Source organism: Aphis gossypii, chromosome 2 (genome assembly GCF_020184175.1).
Source record: "Aphis gossypii isolate Hap1 chromosome 2, ASM2018417v2, whole genome shotgun sequence".
Classification (NCBI taxonomy): domain Eukaryota; kingdom Metazoa; phylum Arthropoda; class Insecta; order Hemiptera; family Aphididae; genus Aphis; species Aphis gossypii.
The window spans coordinates 60324642-60346866 of record NC_065531.1 but is presented as its reverse complement, the minus strand read 5'-3'; the positions used below and the strand labels follow the sequence as shown (position 1 = coordinate 60346866).

General features: G+C 32.0%; 1 protein-coding gene across 3 annotated transcripts in view; it reads right to left on the bottom strand.

Annotated features, from left to right (window-relative positions):
* LOC114121847 (nucleolysin TIAR) overlaps positions 1-22225 on the bottom strand; it is a 317950-nt gene that overhangs the window by 57765 nt on the left and 237960 nt on the right. For all 3 annotated transcript variants that reach the window (XM_050200701.1, XM_050200702.1, XM_027984331.2), the window contains one exon: positions 13184-13271. In XM_050200701.1, coding sequence (XP_050056658.1) covers positions 13184-13271 — 88 coding nt within the window. The remainder of the gene's footprint in view (positions 1-13183; positions 13272-22225) is intronic.

Genomic DNA, 22225 nt, shown 5'->3' with positions numbered 1-22225 from the left:
TCTTTAATTTCATTTTCCAAGGTTAAATATTTTTCGGAGTATTTCAATACATGAAAATCGTAATTCGGACGAATAGTTTACGAATTATAGATATTTAAAGTTCTGTTAAGCTGAGTATTAGACCAAAATTGTATGGCATAACCACGTACCTCATGACTCTGCTCACTTAAACTTTAAATACATATAAATCATAAACTACTTGTCCAAATTTCAATTTTTATAATATACAAAATGTTCTTAAAAATATTTTACTTCAGAATATGAAACTAAAATTAATATTGTATGTTGTCATTTAAAGTAGTAAACTATTAACAATTTTTTTTTTTAATGTTGTTTTATTTGTACTAGAAATTATAAAAATTGTTTATTCAAACACGTCAATACATTTTGAAATAATGAGTATTGTTTGATAACATAATCGCTCTGTATACGTATCTGCTCATATTCTGATAATAATCTCGGTCACGGGGGGGTACGGTAGTAGTTTAACCATATGGATATAAATTATAGCCACTATCTCGGCGGAAGATTTCCATCGACGAAGGTTTTTGTTCATCATGGAAATGAAACAACCCATTGCCGTCGTGCCGTAAGCACCAATATTCTTACCCCTTTCTAGTCCCGTCGAATCGCAGTGAAACATATATATGTTTGCCATTCTCGTTTCCAAAAACAGTTTTAAACATAAAATACAAATCGACTACCTATATAAAAAACTATACATATATTTGTAATATACACACGACATTGTATTTTATTATAGTATCATGTTTTAATAATAAATGAGAGAATGGAGAAAACTAAATTCTACAATACAAGCATATTAGGTTATAATAATTATTATTTTAAATTTTAATACTAATAGTATATCACTTTAAAATATTTATTCTTGAAGTGTTATTATTTTGATTTTCATTTTTTGAGCATGCAAATATAACAAATTAAATTAAATTAATGATACCTATTAAAGAAATTTTAATTTTAAAGTGTACACTGTCTTCTTATTTTAACGAAACAATAGTACCTACCCAAAAAATACATATTTGATGAAAATAAACTATGATATTAAATTTTTAACGGAAACAATTTAATCAAGTTAACGTAAGACAGTCAACATAAAACGATTAGAATTTAATAAATGATATACGATTTAACTCAAAAAGTTAAAGATTTATATAATAAAAAATATAAACTTAACTTGGTTTAAACATAAGTAAATTGTAAATTTATTGTTTTAATTACCACTTATATCTAGATTTACTTGATTTTTATTTAACATGTTGTTTATTAAAACAGTTGAAAAAATTATTAAGTTATTTTAATAGGTACATCAATTAATTCAGTTATTAATGAGTTTAGAAAATAATCCGGCTTAATTTTTAACTATTCAGTACCTCCCTCACTTCCTCCTACCAATACTGTTTAAATATATTATTTTGTAGTTAAAATGTATATATAGTTATTTTTAATCATTTTGTTTTAGATGTACGTGAACTACCAACCACCACATAAATGCAGCGCAATAACGTTAAAACAGCTATTAGTTCAATCATAAAATTATAGAATTTTACACTACCTACCCATTCACTGTACCTTGCAATATACGTTGTATGTCTATACTTGTGTGCACGATATTATATTATAATATATTATGTATTATAATTTTATAATATTTAATTCGGAATTGTCCATTTTTTTTTTTTTTTTTAATAATATACTCGGAAACGGGACAACGTTATCATTACTCGCTGGAAACAGTTGTTGAACGTATTCAAGTGGAAACAGTGTAAAAAAAACGCGCCTACATAATGAGACGAGTGTGAGAGCGGCGTTAAAATATTATGAATTTTTCACAGAGAACTCGCAAGTTTTATTTTTTCTCCCTTCAATATTCAATTTTCTATACATATACACATATTATATATTATGTATATGTACGAGTATATAACACAATAGCCTCGCGGCTACAGAGATTTGTTTCACTCATAATATATTACAATATTGTTATCGCGTAAGTTACAGGTTTATAATTTTCTATTTGTAAATATATTTTTTTATCATCACCGATTTTCTTCCACGTTATTATTATTATTATTATTACAGGTATACTCAAATTGAAGAATTTCTCGTAAATATACATAAACTATATTCACACTGTGATGTGCACTTTATGTCGCCTAAAATATTTATGCGTACGCTTTTGTTCCTTAGGCTATTTGTTTGTATATTTTTTTATATTTATCAAAAAAATAATATTTTTTTTTTATGGGAGTTATTAAAATTAAAAATATATTTATATGGTATGTGTTGATCAAAACCCAGAAAAAACTGGTGGCAAACAATCCGTAAAGTCTTAAACTATATTGTTATGTTAGTTAATAGTTAATTATTACGATGTTCAGTCGTGAGTTGTTTTCGGTTGTGCGCGTCCCCGAGTTCCACACATAAAATAATGTATTAAACACGGATTTAATTTTAATATTATATATGTTATAAATGTATGCTATTTGGTTAGTTTATAGGTGTATGGACGATAATGTCTAGCGATTAACTATACTGACTACGTTAAATAATACATAAATATATATATTATGTGTGCATGTGAATATTATTGTTATTCAATCCTGATATCGAGTGCGCGTACATTTTAATCCATGCTTTCTATACACCGGGTATTATTACGACGAATTATTTAAATTATACAAAAATGCTTACAGAGTGTTATATATGTTAGTATGAGGCTCGATAAATTTTCGTCTGTTTTACGATCTTTGACTAAATTGTTGTTAGACCGGGTTAAGCTAATAATTCACATAATATCGTAATGGCTCGCATATACATAATAAGTTTAATAATATACATGCAGTTCGTAGTGATTTAAGAATGAGTTCCCAAGTTTTGTAGAAACGCTGTTCGCACGACCTAAACCATTCAATAAAACTTCATAGGTACTGTAAGTTTTGGTCAACTCTCTTCACAATCGCTGTAGTACACTTTCGTGTGGTTTTCTTTAATGTGATAATAATGTCTTTGGTGCTAAATGCTTAGACGAATTATCTTTACTACGGAATAAATATACCCCACAGGTAAGGGTATACCGAACAACGTAAGCGATACATAATATTGTAATGCTGCTATTATACTGATTATAATTTGAACATTGTACAGCTTCTATTGTTTGCTAATTGTTTCTAGTGTATTCTAAAAGTTTATCCATAAAACCACACATGTTTAGTGTTCAATGTCGTGTTATAGGTATGCAGAGCGTGATATAGTAAATCTACTAAGCACGCTCTCTCATTTAACCTATATCTATATTTAAAGACTAAATTTTCAATAATTTTAAATTTTTATACACTTTAAGAATCAACTTTATTTAATATTACTTATAAAAGATATTATTTATAAGCTGTGAACACAAAATAATACAATAAATAAATAAATCAATAATACATAAAGTTATGTTTTCCAATTTACGAACTCTATGAGAGTAATTTATCATTGATTATTTAATAGATCACATTGCCATTTGTGTTTGAGATAATGGAAAAGATTATCTAAGTATTTAAAAATACGGTTCTCAAAATATGATATGTTAAAAATTTAAAAAAAAAAACAGAATTTAAATTACTCATTGAATGCCGAAAGAATATTTTAAAGATACCCTCCCGTCTGTGTATATGTGTAGAATATAGATATATGTAAAATATAGCTTTTCACATCTGATGTAAATCTTTGTGGTAAAATTCCATTTATTGTGTAATGTGTAATAAATACATTCTTCAAACATGTTTAGCACAATTAGTGGAATAGTAACTTGGATTCGTAAAGTTTTAATGACTCGATAAGTAGACACGTTAACGTTTCTTAATAGAAGTATAACTTTAATTATGCAAAATATTAAAATATTACATTATATAGTGTGATATTGAAAGATATTATTCTCATTGAAATTATTCGTATTAAGCTTTGTCTATCACTTTTTAAAACTTGGCATGTAAAATTAATTTTTATTTCTTTAAAGCTTCAAATTACTGAATAAACGAATTATTTGAAAATTATCTATAGCGTTTATTCACTTTTACACACACTTATATGCATTATATATTATATTATAAATAAACTACATTAACAATAATATTTCATGGGATTTATTTTCAGTGCAAAATGAGATTTTTAAAATGTCGAGTATATACAATTTAATAACAAGTGAAAAAAAATGCCAGTTTACAGCCGTGTTTAAATGTTGAAAATATTTTAATATCCAAACGAGAAAAGTTCCGAGTGGATCACTCAGTGATTTATTATATTCTTTCTCTCAAATTCGTACTACGCGTCATTCATTACAATATCGAATGGAAGTGAAAAAATTGCGACTAACGAAACAACGAAAGTATGAGTTGCTTTGTCGCAAAAATAATTTGGAAGCAGTGCCCTATAACGAGAATCAGAGTTTCCTACATTACTTCTTTCATGTCGAGCCTATTGAAAATGAAAAAATAAAAATAATATAACTCCGATGTAATGTGGTGTTATATATTGGCGTCACATACTCTAGAATTACAAGGGGGGCTATAACATATTGCTTGGATTGGTGTTTTGACGGTGCAAGTGCAAATACGCATAGTGTTTTAAGCTGGGGCTGCATCAGTAATGCTCCAGCAGATTTTTCTTACTCGTGTAGGCTAGAAAACGTACGTGTATAAACGGATTTTATCCAAAACCCCGATCGAGCATACATGATCGTTGTTGAGCGTAAGGGGAGACAGAAATGACGAAAAAGGTAGGAAGGAGGCAGTGGTATATTTATGTTGCGAGTGTTAGGGTTCCACCATCACCCTAGGGATTTTATTATATTTCTATATATTTTAGTGAACATTTTTGTACACATTTGGGTAATTTTTCTCGGGCTTTTTGTGATCAACTTTAAATTTTGGATAAATATACATTCTTATACGATTTCTTGCCTATACAATTTGATATTTCAGTTTCCATACAAATAATAATAATAAAAAATAATATAGTATATATTAAGTGTGTTACTGTACAATTATTAAGTATACATTTGTAATTTCTAAGGCCCACTTTAAAATAAATATTAGTAAAACTGCGGTAATGTGATAATTAGTTTTGTTTATTTATTATTAGGTTACTTAGAATTATATATTTAAATGTATTATTGAGTACCTACTTAGTTATGTAATTTATTTTATTATATATAACATTACAATATGTTTATATTTTATAGTTATAAAAAATAGTTGACAATTTGGTATCAAGCTTTTTGGTTCATAATGTTTCAAAAATTTTTTTTCTAACTCACGACAAAAAAAAATAATTATACTGGCTAATTATGTTATTTATTTACTTAGCTACTCATAGAAAATATATATTCCGTATCTCGTATTCTAAAGTAATCATTCATTTATAAGGGCTTATTAAATTATTTTTTGGAAATAAAAATTCTCTCCCCTAAAAAAAAAAAAAAATAGACTTCTGTAGTAGAAGGTACAAAACGAAAAAAAGAAGATGTACAGGCGCTGCAAAACAGCTGGGTGAGAAAAAGAGGAAAACGATTGTGTAAACTCTCGGAATTTTGTATGGATAGTTGAGCTGCATATTAAAGTCTAGTAATTGTTTATCACGATATAATAAAGTTGCGCAGTAATCATTTAAATTTCGCCAGCCGACGTCAGTATATATTTCCATCGTTCAGAGACGAACAACTTCACACATATCTCGACGTCTCTGATGTTTTTCGAGCGAAAATATAATAGTGAACACAGTTTATTATTATATTATAGTGTACAACCGACGTTAGGTTCTCAAACTTCGAAGAAAATCAATAATTTTTCGATTTGCCGTCGTTCGATATTATTGTCACTATTGTTATAGCTAAAATATTTACTGCGTAAAAACTTACTGTAACCGGTAAACGTTTATGTTATATAATATACCACCATTATTTATTAATATACGAACTTATATTGACACAACCAGGATTTTTTTTCAAACGGATGGGTTATACTCTGTGTGAAATGTTTTTCACAGTTTCGTGGTGTAAGTTTTTTTGTTAGTATAATGCGAAACTATTACAAAACCGTTATATTTTGTCGATAGCATTTTCCACAACTATTACACACTAGATCAAATAAATTTACTTAATAAATTGTTTTGAACGTTACAAGGGGTTGTAAATCCGGAAACACCACTCACCCATTAATAGTTCTGCTGCTGTATAATACGTATATTCTGGTACAATAGGCACAGATTGATGCGTGTCTACGATAATGCTTTATGCATGATATCTGTAAAAGTCGATGCACAAAACGAATGTGTAGTTTTTTTTTCTCCTATTAAATCCGTTGTTGCGTTACATACGTGCTTAGCTTTGATGTACGTTGAAATAATTAACGGACAACACCTTGCTCGACGACACATCCGTGACGCGCGATGAAAGTACTTCAAAGCTGATACATATTATTATGTAGACGGACAGTGTTATAATATGGTTCACGTGAATGTATTCCTATGCCGGGTATATTATTATGTATTGTACATAGGAAAAGTGACAAAATCGATTTCGCAGGATGATTCTATTATTACAATTTTACAGATACCCTTATAGTTATGATGTCGTGAAAAAGTTAAATTTAATTGTATAATCGTATCTATGTAAATAGCGTAATTGTCAAAAATCGATGATATAATAATATACAGTGTCAAGCATCACTTAACGTTATGCCGAGTATAAAAAACAAAATGTCTAACCTTATATAAAATAGTTTGTGTAGATTTTTTTTTTTTTAATTATCTAGAAATGTCTATGATAAGCAACATGAAGTAAAATATATTGGCTTCTTTATTTCCTCATATATTACACGTAACTCTAACCTAACCTCATATATTTATCTGACATATTCGTGGTAGAGCGTATACCTTTAGATGAATTGCCATGTACTGTTGGAAAAACACATAATATAACTTTTCAGTTTGTTTCAAAAGCATGAATGTATCGACGGTCCATTACTCTCCGTAAGTTTACCGCCCGCGACGGTGCAAAGTGATATTAATTTAAAGGGTCAAACACGCGTGGTCCAATAGTATATTTACATAACGTATAATATTCACTCGAGTGTGCAGTTGATGTAATTTACGTTTTTGGAAAGGGTTCAACAGGCTTCGTGGGTAAGAAAGAGTTTTTTGAGCGGGAGATAGTGAAAAAGAGGGTTTATGATTCCCTCTGTTTTCAGATTTATTGGTCTCAAATCGAGAAAGAGCAAGTTAAAAAAAAAAAGATGTAGAGAGATGTCTATCTCTGATAAAAAGGGAGAGCGATACAGAAATGTTCATCAATTATTTTCATCAATATATATATATAACATTGTATTGTTGATAAGAAATTTTGCAACCTGAATTAAATTTTTAGAAAACCATTTTATTGACTTTTATCGTAAAAATATGGGTATGTGCGTAAACGCGAACAAAACTGTCGAGCACCAACGATGCGTGTTAGCAATAAATTCACACGCGTTAACGCACGTCACCAAAACAATTACGCACTCTCTATACAGTTATCACTTTATCCTAAAATATAAATACATAATATAATAAACAGTCGAAGCGGTGGCAAACTGTTTCACACAATGTTATATTGCCATTGTGTTTATGTTAAAACATATTTTTGACAAAACCCGATTTAATAGACACTGATAACAGGCTCTTCTGGAAACTTATTCGAATCAATGGAAATTGGCGGATACGATGTTTTCAGAGAACGGTCTGCAAACATGGACAATACGGTATCTCAGTATGGATTTTCTTGTCACAGAGACGTAGCGAATACAAAATATTGATTGAATTGTTATCCCCGTTGAGAATATTGTGCTTTGAAAAATTCGTCCACTGCTATAAGACCTTGTGCTATATATTATATTGCATATAATATACTATATAATGAAAAATATGCCCGCATAGTATAAAATATATACACTATCACCACAATTAAAATTAAATTTTCGGTTTTATTTAATTATTGTCGAATTTCGTTTGAAACACGTCATATAAGCGTATATGCGCTTTGGTAGGTTTGGTGGTTACTCATGTGTAAATAACAAAAATAATTTAAAAACAATATCAGAACTCTAAAAATTAGCTAATAAGCCGGTGAAACAAAGTCAATGCATCATTTTTTAGCTATTGTACATTAAGTATTTTAATATCACTGCTAAACGTTTAAACTGTATATAATTATACGGATAATTAAAAAGCGTTAACGAAAGGACGGGATAGTAATGGATAAGGAGAGGAAAAATGGCGCTTGTCTCTAATTCACAATTTAGCATTAAAAAAAAAAAACACCATCTTTACTTTCGCGTATCTGGATTTTTATAGAACATTTTCTTAAACCACTACAAAACCGTTGCGCACTTTTTTATACCCTTATAGGTTCTTAATAAGTCTATGGTAAAAATTAATTTTTTATCAAAAATAAATTGACAGAGCTCCGAAACGTATAGATGACAACTTTACCAGACTTTTGTAACATAACAAAATGTGCATGAATATGAAAATTAAGATAAAATAGGAGTATAATGATAGACATATTTATATAATATACGATAATCACATGATAATAATGGTTTGTTAGTTTAACGTAATATATTTTATCGTCGTTTTCATTTTTTTTTCTTTAAAAATACAATATCGAGAATACAGTTTAGTATAATATATAATATAGCGAAAACACAAGATAGGAATAATATACATTAGAACTCCGAAATATGTAAAATTATTCACATTGTATTATGCTTCTATCGGCGAGTGTGTGTGTGTGTGTGTGTGTGTGTGTGATGGAATGAAGGAGTTATCTGTAACGGATTTATAACAATTCACTATTAGACGTAGGTATCCGAGTTGTTTGAAAACAAAAATATGCAAATTATGTTCCAATTATCAAAATAATATAAGCCTCGTCGTCGGGGTACGTTATATGTAATGTTATTATTGCGTTTCGTATATTATAAGATATTAGATAATATCATACATTACAATACTATGCGTTTTATCATCTTGGATATTTACTCAGATTCGCCTTTATTGCGTATATAATTTATACATTCGCATATCGCATATTATACACTGCACCTATTATATACGTGAAATATATTATAACAACGACGCACCGCGTAGTTTCAATGCACGTCGTGCGTGTTGGTGAGGCACTGGAGAGCCAATCGAATAACAATGGTCGTATATAAGGTACACATAGATGAACGCACACACGCACACACACACACACACACGTCCGCACGAGAATTACAATAACATTGTGCGCGCCGCCGAGACGGTTACCAAAACAAAACGGAGCTGCGTCGTTTTCAGGTGATATACTATACTACACCTTTTGTCGAAATATAAATTATTTTCCCCGTTCGTTCGCCGTTGTAATAATATTTGTGCGTTTTGATCAAATGAAAACATCAGCTCTCCGTTTGTATACACGCGGATATACGGGAAACGACTGTGTCTCGGCAGAACGTTTGCGAATTAATGTCAGCTGGCATTGTTAAAAACAATAGCTGTCGGTCGCCGCGCGCGAGATAGATTAAACGGCGGCGTCGGGACGGCTCGCTCTCCAACCCCTCTGAACCTCGGACAATCCGACCACCGCCAAAACGCGCCCGCCGCACTTTTGAATCGATCGGTTCGTCCGCCACGAACGTTTATCGTTTTACGAATATTTATAGCGAACACAAAATAATATCGCAGGACCGTCACCGCAGCCGCCGCCGCCGCTGCCGCCGCCTACGCCGCGATAATAATATTACAAACACACTCACACGGGCGCGAGTGATGTCTTGTTCTATCAGTTGTAGTTGTTCACGATGACGTAAACTATATAATTTAATGAATAAGGAAGTAGTATAGGTGCCGAAGTCGTGATGGGTAGATTTATACGAGAAATTATTACCAATTCATATTTTTCTAGTAACCATACATTGTTTTAAAAATAACTATCATCATCAATAATATCATTTGTGTGGACAGTAAATTTAAAATAAAAAAAAGAAATTATTGAAGTTAGAATTTTGAATTTTCAGTTACTAATTTTTAACTCAAGTATAAAAAAATAAGAATTATTATAAAATACAATTATATAAAATCTGTAAATCGTAATAATTTATGTACAGACATTTTTATATTTCCATTCATTATTTACTACGTTATTATATTGCAAAATATATGTTTGGCATGATTGCAAAACAATAACGATTGATTTATAGCAAATAATGTTAAAAGTAAATAATAATAATATATTTACAAGCAATGGAAAAATTGAAAATTGAAATGTATTATTATAAATAAAAACTTAATTTCTGTATTTAATGAACTCTTCAGATTTTTGACTATTCATAAATTACCTGAAATATTATTCAATGTCAGGACCAGCCATACACACGACATATGAATTGACAAGTATACTTAAAGCCGATACATTGTGTGCATAGACCGGAAAACTATACAATAGGCGCCATCACATTAGTCATTATATTGTTAATCAGCAGGATATTAATTTATTAGATGACACTTTAACAGTGGTTTGGAGCACTAAATCGTTGTAACTTATCGCTAAATTATAATTAAACACGGAGACATATGGCTGAGACAAAAAACTATAGGCACACTAACAAAAGTGTTTGTTAAAAGTTAGAAATAAACGAAATTCATGGGAATATTCTTAGTTATGCAGGTTTATATAGTAAGGTCCTGAAGATTTTTAACTGAAAAAACTCTACAGGTATAAAACTTAAAAAGAACACGGAATAAAAAAAACATGTCATACTTCGATACTGCTTTATAAAGTCATTATTTTGTACAGGGTAAGGAAATCGGAACATTTAGAAGAAAAAAAAATAATTAACTACAGTGAAAATAAAAATAAAACACAATGCTTTCGAAGTTATATTTTTTTTTTCGTGTGGAACATACATTTGATTCGAAAAAAAACTCACACAATAAGTAATATTTAATCAACTATCCCTGCAGTTCGAATAAAATTCCAAGCACAGGTTGCCAGAAGTAACAATGATATATCCTATTAGTTAATTAAACATTTACTAATACTTAATCAGAAATGTCAAACAGCCCGCAAACGAGTTTATTCGGGACGACGCACGAAGAACGAACTCGATTTTAATGTGAATTAATCCTGGGATACCGATTTCTAATGAACGGGGGTCCGACCGATACTTTTAGTTACGGTTATATACGTATAAACACGTTGTTTTAAACAACGTTAACATAAAAATGCGAGTTTCGATAAAAAAAAAAAAAAAAAAAAAAAACTATATACATAATATATTATGAAGACTAAAAGTTTAAATTTCGTAAGTGTGTTTACCCATAAAAGCTGTTTCGCGCGTGATGTCGAAAATTATACATTTTTAAAACGCATTCACTTCATTGTTATTTCATTAGTTGAGATAGTAAATATTACCAACCAAACATATAACGCCATGGTGGTAGTACACACTATCTTGACAAATATGCGTTAAATTTAACATAAAACTTTACGCTTATATGGATTTTTAAAATACTACCAAGGAAAGAACCGAAAGCAACGAGAGTGCGCGCACAAATAGGAGAAATGCTCGTTAAAAATCGTTTTCAAAGGCGACGGGAAGCAAAAAGAATAGGGGGAAAAAATTCTATTTAACTTCCATGAATTCTTTACCCTCGGTTCCCCTTCCATTCCTCTTATGATTTGTTGTTATATTTTGCATTTAAATAGCGACCATTTAACCTGGAATTATTCGTTTCATGAAACATTTTGCTCTTTTTATTTATTTATTTATTATTATTTTTTTTTATACCCAACTGAATTTCCTGATATTTCATTTGTATTTTAGTGAATTGAAAAAAAAAAATATGAATTAATATCATAATCAATAATTATTAACTCATTTATTAAAACGCCGTAACCGAATGAACCCAGTGTTCCCAAAACAAATCATTAAAATAATAGTAAATTGGAGAAAAGTATTTATAGAACTTTTTAATTTACGATATGTGCACAAATACGAAACAAACAAAAATAACTGTCTCTCTAGTTTTGTGATACTTAATTACGATAGCTCTGTTCGTAATAAATTATCAACTAAAATAATTATTTGTTATAATCATAAAAATATTCAAAATTAAGAGGATGCCGTACGGACATATTTTGTTGTCTACATCTAACTATACCTAAATGTGTTAACATAAAATGATTAATATGATTTTTATTGTTATTATTAAATATTAGAAAATCATGATTTCCATATAATCGTAACATTACATGCTGAGAGTCGCAACAGGTTATATAGAACACTAGATCATTATTAAAAATTTTGAATAATATATTTACTATATTCGGAAATGTAATTATTCATAACATATGATATTGATCATTTTTATTTTGTATCTTTTATCTTTTAAAACGTATGCAATGCTTGTGATTTGAAATTTTGAACAGTGACATAATTTTACTTTATATTAATTTATAGTTAGACTGTTGAAATTTATTTTTATATCATTGTTGACACTATTAAAAATAACGATTATTTACCAGCTTTTACTTGAATACCATTCAAATTCTATGCAGGTTATTCCTTCTATTATTTTTGAAATGTAGTTTAATTTTTGATTATCGTCACGGTTAGTCGTCTTACTGACTTCGATTATTGTAAAGCGATCGACAGACAATTTAGCTACTGTTAAAGTCGTTTGTTGGTCAACCTCAATATCTTGATAGTATCGCTTGGTGTTTACACTGTTTTCAAAACAGTGTTTGAACAGCTGTAGAATACTGTGCATCAATATTATGTTTCATACTATACCACATTTTACGTGATTTAAAATACAAGTAAATATTAATTGACAATACTGATTTCAACGGTTTGTAATAAAATGTATATTTGCTTAATGTGTTATACTTTTTATTCGTTTGATACGAATAGCGACAGCATAATATAACGGGTAATCGAGTACATTTCGATTTGTGTATAAAAAAAAAAATACGATAAGTTTTTTTTGTATCTATATGATATTTTCTTTTTATACATTGACTTATTGAATAAAGAGATAGAAAAATATATAAATTTAATAATAATAAATACGATATATATATAAAGATACTCACGATATTTCACCAAAAGGCGCGAAAGCTTCTCGCAGTGTTTGCGTCTCGATTTCAGGACTCAGGTCACCAACGAAAATGTGATGGTGTTCTGTAAACAAAAATAATATCCATACAAGGTAAATATAACGTTGATATGTTATGGCAGCTGCACCGCTGCATAAGATATAATAATATAAAACTTTGACAGAAAAATAAAAAATACAAAAAAAATAAAATAGATTTTGTTTATTTTTGGACGTTATCTCAGCCAACCAGACATCCAAACTATTTGTCCACTCAAACGTCTGGTCTGAGTTGTCTGCTAACTATAGGTAACCATAGGTAAAAACGAAATACACACGTTTTACGTTCAATTTATGGGAAAAATAGAAAAATAAACAAATTTAACAGTTAGAGGACGTAATATCTATTTTTAGTCGGTTGCTTTTATTTTATTCTATTAAATATAAATTTCTGGGTGACTTTTAAACATTTTTTGTTCTTGTTTTTTTCCCGAATAGTATATTGAACAACAACGTAGTATGGATAACACACACACACATATTTATAGTACACACTATAATTAACAATACATAATATATCTTTTGCGGTCTGACTGAGACTCAAAACGACCTAGTCTAATCGGTTTGGTTGAAAACACATTTGGCCCGCTGTATTTGTCGATCGTTTATTTACGGATTGCCGGTCAACGGCTAAATTACGTTTTAATTGAAAAAACTCTTTTTCCAAGTACAAAAACTATCACCAACGTCATTCCATCCCTACACAGCTGTCGGCATTATTTCGCGTACAATGTAGAGATAGGTATATATAAGATATCGTCTCGCATGTTTACTTCCGAGTCTGTTTGTTCCCAGAGCACACACAAGCGCGTGCAAACAAGTTATTTCTGTCTGCAAAAGTTTAACTAAATACTTGTAACTTACACACACGTACTGCACTACGGCAGAAAAGGTCAAAATTATTTACATTTGTTTTCATATAATAATAATTATCGTTGTCGTCGATCCGTAGCTTGTTCTCTCTTAACCACAAAAATTACATCTTATATAGGTCTTTTTGTTTTATTGATATTTAATTCCCGCGTAGGGTAATTTAATGCCAAACCGTTTACACATCATTAACTGGATACTATTGTTATTGAGTTTAGATTATTCGATATTAAATACATTCAATCGTTTATATCGATCGATGAGGTCAAAAACACCACACATGGAAAAAATAAAATACTTCAATAACGTATTTTTACGAAAAGACTTTGAGGAATTTGGGTGTTGAAAGAAAGTATTTTTTCGTTTGCTTTGTGCAAAAAAACGAGACAAAATTTAGTTACCAAAGTATTAAACGCGCGTATGCGAAAGGTCATATTAAAATTCTGAAAGAACTCATTCGCATTCCCAGCAACAACTTTTAAACCTCTTTTGTTTTGTAAAACAATGAGGTTTTTTTTATCAAAGTTAAAAACAGACATTTTTGTTTGACTGGTAAAATTAAAATAGAAAAAAAAGAAGAAAAAAGAAAAACAACGTCAGTAAACGCAATGGCGACATGCGATCATGTGGTCTTGCACGCACGCGCGTGCCTGAATTGCCTATCTCGACAGCCGTGTTGAATAAATAATAAATAATAATATTATATTTTTTTTTATAAGAGCGATTTGCATCAATCGAGTGCCACGATTCTCGCGTGGTCAATCGATATTATTATGATAATTATTATTCAAAAACGATTTATTTGAGTTATTTTATTAAGTTATTATTATACGCGTTAACGGCGTGTTCAGAAACAGTAAGGCGTACAATGCACGTACATCGACAGTTTAATAACAATAATAATAATAATAATAGTACGATATCCACGTAGAGACCTGTAACAAATACACCATAGCTACTAGTGACCTTGTTTGTGGCAATAAACGGAAAGGATAATATTGAACTACACGCGCTTACGGCCGCAGCAATGTCATTGATGGTCGTGGGGGAGAGTAGAAAACGCGCGTCATCAAGACGGGGCGAAAAGGGTTAGTTTGGTATGGTGCGCGTGGTGGGTACGGGGACAAGGAGCAGGAGTACGACTCGTCGTGTGAACGCAAAAGCATCGTCGGCGGCAATAGCAGTAAGTGGATTTACGTGATCGGCAAGTGTAACTCGTGAATTTATATTATATATTCTTATATACATGCATATACATTATACATGCTACTAAGCAACGGGGAAGCAGTGGCGGCTGCGACAGCAGTGGTCGTAAACCGACGAAGAATTTATTATCTAGTTGATATACACGATTGGCAAGATACGTTAACGGGCGCGTGCTGTATAGTTATATATATATAAGAAATAAGAGAGAGAGAGAGAAATATACTTATATGACGCGTATTTATATTAATATTATAAATGTATGTGTATACCACGAATAAACAAATAAAAGAAATACGCACGCGTCATTCGAATAAAAAAAAAAACAACTATGGGTGCTCGTGTAGACGAGAATGGGGCGAGAGTTGACAAACTGAACAGTATTCGTCATAATAATATTATATGGAGATGTTATATTAATTTATAATAATAATATTTCACCCGTCTACTATTATAGCATTTTTACCGTTTAAGAGAACGAAAGCATTGCGCTCAATGTCTTTTGTGATGACTATTGGAATCGCTCCAAAAACCGGTGAGATTTGAATCGGCCTCTAAGAAAATGACGCAGACCGAATACCAAGCTCTTGGCACCACGGCTACATAATATAACTGATATATATTATTATGATTATTATATAATTTAGGTCACCGCCAGATTATAGATGTGGACAATTTTGATAGTGGTTATTAGGCACATTTATAAAACAAATAAACCTAAAAATAACCCAAACAACCCCAAAAATCAATGTTTAAATTCAAAATTAGTATTTTTCTCTGAGTAGCTAGAGTAATATATTATTGATCTAATTATTATTATTGTTATTATGTTAAATTGTATTATCGTACCGGTTGTTATCACTGGACGGACGAGCGCAACAAGTTTTACAAAATACTCTATTCGCACTTTGGCTCGAATCAATGAGAGATTGCGGTTATCTTCGCTCATATATTAATAAATATATATAAATACTACTCATATAAAATGAAGTTACAAGCGTTACGTGTCCATTATAGGCTTTGTAACCTACTGGGAGCTTTAAGTATTGTATAGAAGCGGTAAACGACTGACAATATTGTCGGCCGATGTTTTCTTTCGATTATAGAAACGGCCGTAATAGCCAAAACGAGTGCACCGTTTATTCCACGTTAAATGACGATCGTATATGGGTTTAAATGAGTGTTACAAGAGTGCTGTTAACTTGAGCGCGTCCGACCGCTGTTAGTAGTCTCCCCCGCTCGCTAAAAGCTGAACAATATTGAGGTTTCCGGATTTTGCAACACGGCAATGACTAAGTCAATTTTCACGGGTAAAACGTCGTCGGGGTGGAATTCTGTCGCCGAGATCGATAAGCAACCATCCTCTAATAGTACCGTTTTTCACTGCCAGTAGCTTGGTGTTAACATGGAACTTTCGGATTACTCGTGTGGTTATAATCATAATTGGTCCCGAGAATGAAAAAAAATATAATTACGAAGTATCAGAGTCAGAGAGAGAGAGTTAGAGAGTAACGCATACGTTTTGCAGAATCCGATTGAAACGAACATGTCCGCTGAATGGTGGCTTAGGTGTCGATAAAGTAAAAAGATATATTATACAACAAATACATATAATATATAAAGAGATTTTCTATTTGACAGATATCGCACGTTTGTTTTAGTGCCTTGCGCGCACATGCATTTTATATGAATTCACGTAGAATGCAACGCGAGCTTTCCGGTCGCCCTAGACAACGATAAATCACACGGACGGTCGACGGTTTTTTTCTGTTTTTTTTTTTTTTAAAACGAGTACAGACTAAAAATAAAAAAATAAAATGTATAACGTATACGGCATTTGAAAATACGTGTACAATAATGTATACACATAATATATTGTATGATACGCGAGAAAACAAAACGCGAAAGGAGGTCGTAAATTATCGGTGTTATTATACGGCCACCGACAGCAGGAGCATTATTGTAGCTATACGCCATAGTCGTATTCAACGCCACAAAACCGGCCTTTGTCAAACGAGGCCTCGACTGCATGTAAAGCCGACCACCCTACCACCGAATGCACTTCCTGTTGTTTTATTATTATTATTATTATTATATCGTCTTATCGGCGCACTCGTTTAAATCAACGTGTTATTATCACGCGAAACATTGGTGCACTTCCTGACCACACCACATGCCGCCGTCGCCCATTACAGCGTAGTTGTAATACAGCATAACGCACATTACAATGTATATAATACTATATGAAATCCACACGTCCTTCTCTGGGCCGTTCTGCGAACGTGCATTTAAGCCGACCGTGTATACGATATATTATTATAGGTACGACGGGAATTAACGACGAGGGTGGAAGTGGTTGCAGCGATTATAATATCATGTACCTAGGTATAATAATAGTATATAACTACTGCGGAACGGCATCGCGTACACACCGTAAAATTGTCGACCCCTTTATTCTATGCGTATATGTATATGTGTATAGGAGGTTAATTTTACTGCATAATCAAAGGGGTTACTCGCAAGATCTCGGCAGCTACGGCAATTAACTGATTTATTATTCAAATATTATGCATGCTGATGGCTTCGGTGCAGCAACCTACCCCGCCCGATGACCAGAGCGAATATTATTATAATATTGTGTAAGGGAAATTATATTTTACGTGAATTCTATATAACGCAAACACACACACACACACACACACACTTGTACCTAAACAATGTATTTATCATCAAAGTGTTGTTTGATTTGAACGCGCGTATAAATATTTAAAAACTTTTAATATTCTGATTCGCACAGAATACCGACACAATTGTCTATCGAACAATGGAGTAAATCATGGTCGACGATGACTTAATCATGCATTTATCCCACACTGATTTCCTCAGCATAACAGACAAATGATTATTGTATGTTTGTTTTTTGATTTTTTTTTTCTTGCAAAATGTTAGGATTACATTTTTCTCCTATAGATTATATCTTTGTTTGTTAACGATTGAGAATTGAATATATAACAGCACTTCGCTTTTGATTTATAAGCGACATGATGACTGATTAAAACGATATTATTTTACACTATATAGTATTCATATACCTGTCAGATTATATTGTCCATTAAGTCTTATATGACGTCTTACGTTAATAATAAATAACTTAATAATTTAATTAATTATGATGCTTATATTGTAACAGCTATCTGACATAATAATATTGTAAACTTATTTGCGTAACGAGTGTGTATAAATTACCTATACATATTACATACTTATTGAAAATTTTGAAAATGTTTAGATATTATTTTAGATTTATTATCATGATTTACTATATAGTGATATTATATAAATATTATTTCCAATGAGAAAAAAATATTTAACAAATCATATATTACATAACGAATTATGCACATGGTATGAGCAATATTACCAAAATTATTTTATTATTGTTATTCATATTTTATACCAAATGGTTATTATTTATAATAATTACGTTATTATCTTTGTATGACGCGGTAAGGGCTCCGCGAAAAGGGCCGAGGGCAGTGTTTGATGTTTTCGACGGCTCACGGCTCCTAAATTATATACGAATACATGAAAGCCCACATAGATTTGACTGATTTTCACGGAAACCCTACGCGACCCACGAAAATAGAAAATAGAACTATTCCGTGTAAAACAGAAACGTTTGTCACGGGCGGAGCGCTCAGGTGCAGAGAGCGATGGGTAAACGTTATTAGTTTCAATTTATTTTTCCAATACCGAATACGGGCCGTGAGAGCAGTTCGATTTGTGACGATAATCGTATTTCACGTTTAACGATACTAACAAACGTACGACTGTCCGCGCGTGCGCTCGTGCAATCCACGCAAAATATATAATATACACTTTACTCTTTATATTACACATAAACACACACGCGTATAGATTTATATAGGTACCTATATACATAATAATATGTACGTACGATATTATACTCGGTCGATGTTATTATTACCCAGTGGTCCCTTCATTGTTTGCCCGTGTGTGTGTGCAGTAGATTAAGCCAACAAATGTTTACATGTATGTTTATAAAACACATGTATATAATATGATGCGTACGGTAGTGCATGCGCGCGTGTGTGTGTGTGAGGGAGAAAGACTTTGGTTTACGGCGGGTGGGCAAAAGTTAGTGAGAAAGAACGGGGTAAAGAACGGATATTATTATTATCATTATTATTATGTGTGTGTGTATAAGAAGGGTGGGCAGCAAAGTATAAGCCGTGCACAGGGGATGGGGTGTACCGGGGATCAGGACTACTGGATTGTCGCGTGAGTATATGGCGAGGCTCCAAGATTCGACCGAGCTTTGTATATGTGTAGGCGTGTGTACATAATACACGTATACCGTATATTATGTCCGTGTGTGTGTGTGTTTTCATGCGCGCGCTCGGGAATGGACCTCGCCCAGTTTTTCTGGCAAAAAGTGTACATTACAGTGGCAGTGTGTCCCGCCACCACTACACACTCTCACCCTCTACCGGCGAAGGGGTGGGGGATGTTCGCCGCCAGTAGTGTGCGTTTGTGAATATTATTCATCCCCTCCACCTTCGGCGCCACGTCTCGTAAAACACATTTAAACATTTCTAGATCGGTAAACACGTCTCGGGACTGACTCTTTCTGTGCGTGTACATTATACTATTATACTGACATCTTGTCGTCGTAATGTACCTGTTATTGTGCGTAAGTGCCACCCCCATCCTCCTATCCAATTTATACCTTAAGGTATCACTGTGCGCATAATAATTATTATTTGTGATCACGAAAAAATTAACGTTTCGATAAATAACGAGAATGATGACGATTCCGTCTTCGTAATGCGTATATATTTGAGCGAAGACAAAAATGTTCGTGTACAAATACAATAATAATAATAATAATAACAACGACGACAACGTCAAAGACAGTTGATACGAATCGAAGTTGTTTAATGTTTTGCGTAATACAATAAACTACAGGCGTAACGACGAATAAAATTCTTTGTTGATATGTGTAGTATCGAGATAAACATCGTCTCACGAACGTTTTATAACGTTGAATACGATCGAAAACTGGAATGTTCAACTTTTTTCGTTAATTTTAGATTAAAAAAAAAAAAAACTTTAAACTCACAATTGAAATTCAAAAATATTTCCAATTCTTCCGTTGTTTTCATATAATATTAATTTATAGTATATAATATGATGCATATTATAATGATAATATATATATATATATATATGTATGTATATAGTATCCAGAATTTTGTTATTATTTTTTTCAACCGTCTGGCAAAACAGTTTCTTGATATTACTAATAAAAATGGTCCGAACATCGATGTCTAAATCATAACATTGAGCACAGTGGTAGCAGATGTTTTTCTTTATTTTTTCATTATCTGTTCTTCACTTTTCATTGAATCCCTTCTAAAGCAATAACCGACAGCAACGTCAGCACGAGTATCGGTATCATATTAGATCTGATTTTTTTTTACCCTCTACCATTTGTATTTTTTATTTTTATTTATTTATTTTTTTTTATACCAACATTGGAACGATAATACATTATGGTGCTCATCTAGCCAAGCGTATATAAGAAAGTAAAAATTGTATCATATAAGGCTGACGAGAACTCATCAACCAAAATCAAATATTATTTCGATATACACATTTCAAAAGAAAGCTATGTACAGCAGTGTTAGAAATCGAAACGAGACTGACCAAAAAAGACACACGCGTATTATTGTTTTTGCTCGTCACACGACAAAACGCGCAGGCGGTATAACTACGTTTAATTAATTTAGACTGTACAAAGTCATTGTCTGAGGCAAAACGACAGAACGACAGTGGGATAATTGTGTCTTTCTATTTGTTTATCAATCCGATGTATATAATATAGAAATACGACGGCAAGTCTATAGTACAAAGCTTTTTAAATCGTGATACCCATAACATAGTACACTGTGTGATCGGAGAGGTGGTGGTGAGGCACACGACTGTATATATATATATGTGTGTGTGTGTGTGTGTGTGTGTACCGAAAAGGCTCGCACAAGATTACTGTTGGCGCCAATGACTTTCCGCTCCCCGCACAGTTCTCTCTCTATCTTTCTCCCACGCTCTTTCTCTCGTCGTCCGTCCGCGTGTCTCCACTGCGTTTCTTTATTTACGCCGATTATCCCTTAAACTCTTATATTCTTTTCCCCTTTCAGGGCCGCCATCTGAATACGGCTGTAACACACGAGCGCCGCCGCTGCCATTCGAAAACAACGATGCGTGTATACCCAAAAGTAAATTATATCCCGCTGAGGCGATTCTCGTATCCTTTTGGCGTCAGCACGGCTATGCGCGACTTTGTTATATATAATATTATATATTATACGCGCACACACGAATAATAGCCTCCAAACGTCCAAGGACCTATTCGTTCTATTTTATATTTCGTTTTTACTACCCCAGTCCACCACCCATGGCCAATCATCACCACAGTCCATATGTTCAATCTCTCGAAAGCAATAATGAAAGCGCTAACTTTTAATTCAATATAATATACATATATACACATGTGTATACATGTATAGGATACACATACTCGTTATGTTCCTTTTCTCCTGCAATCCACCTCCCCAACTTTGGCCATCTATGTAGTCCAATGTCCATTATATGAGTGTTTTTAATTAAATTTTAAAACAAAACATTTATCGATGTTTCGTTTGCTTACAAGAATAAACATAATATACCTCTGTATATTATTTCGATACTTAGGTACGTTTAATGAGGTTTTTATCTAAAAATACGTTTTGTGTAAATTATATAATATTGTGAGATTTCAGGTCTTCTATACTTCTTAGTCTAAAAAAGTAACCGCCCAACGCTTGTTTGTCGTTTTTTGAGAAAA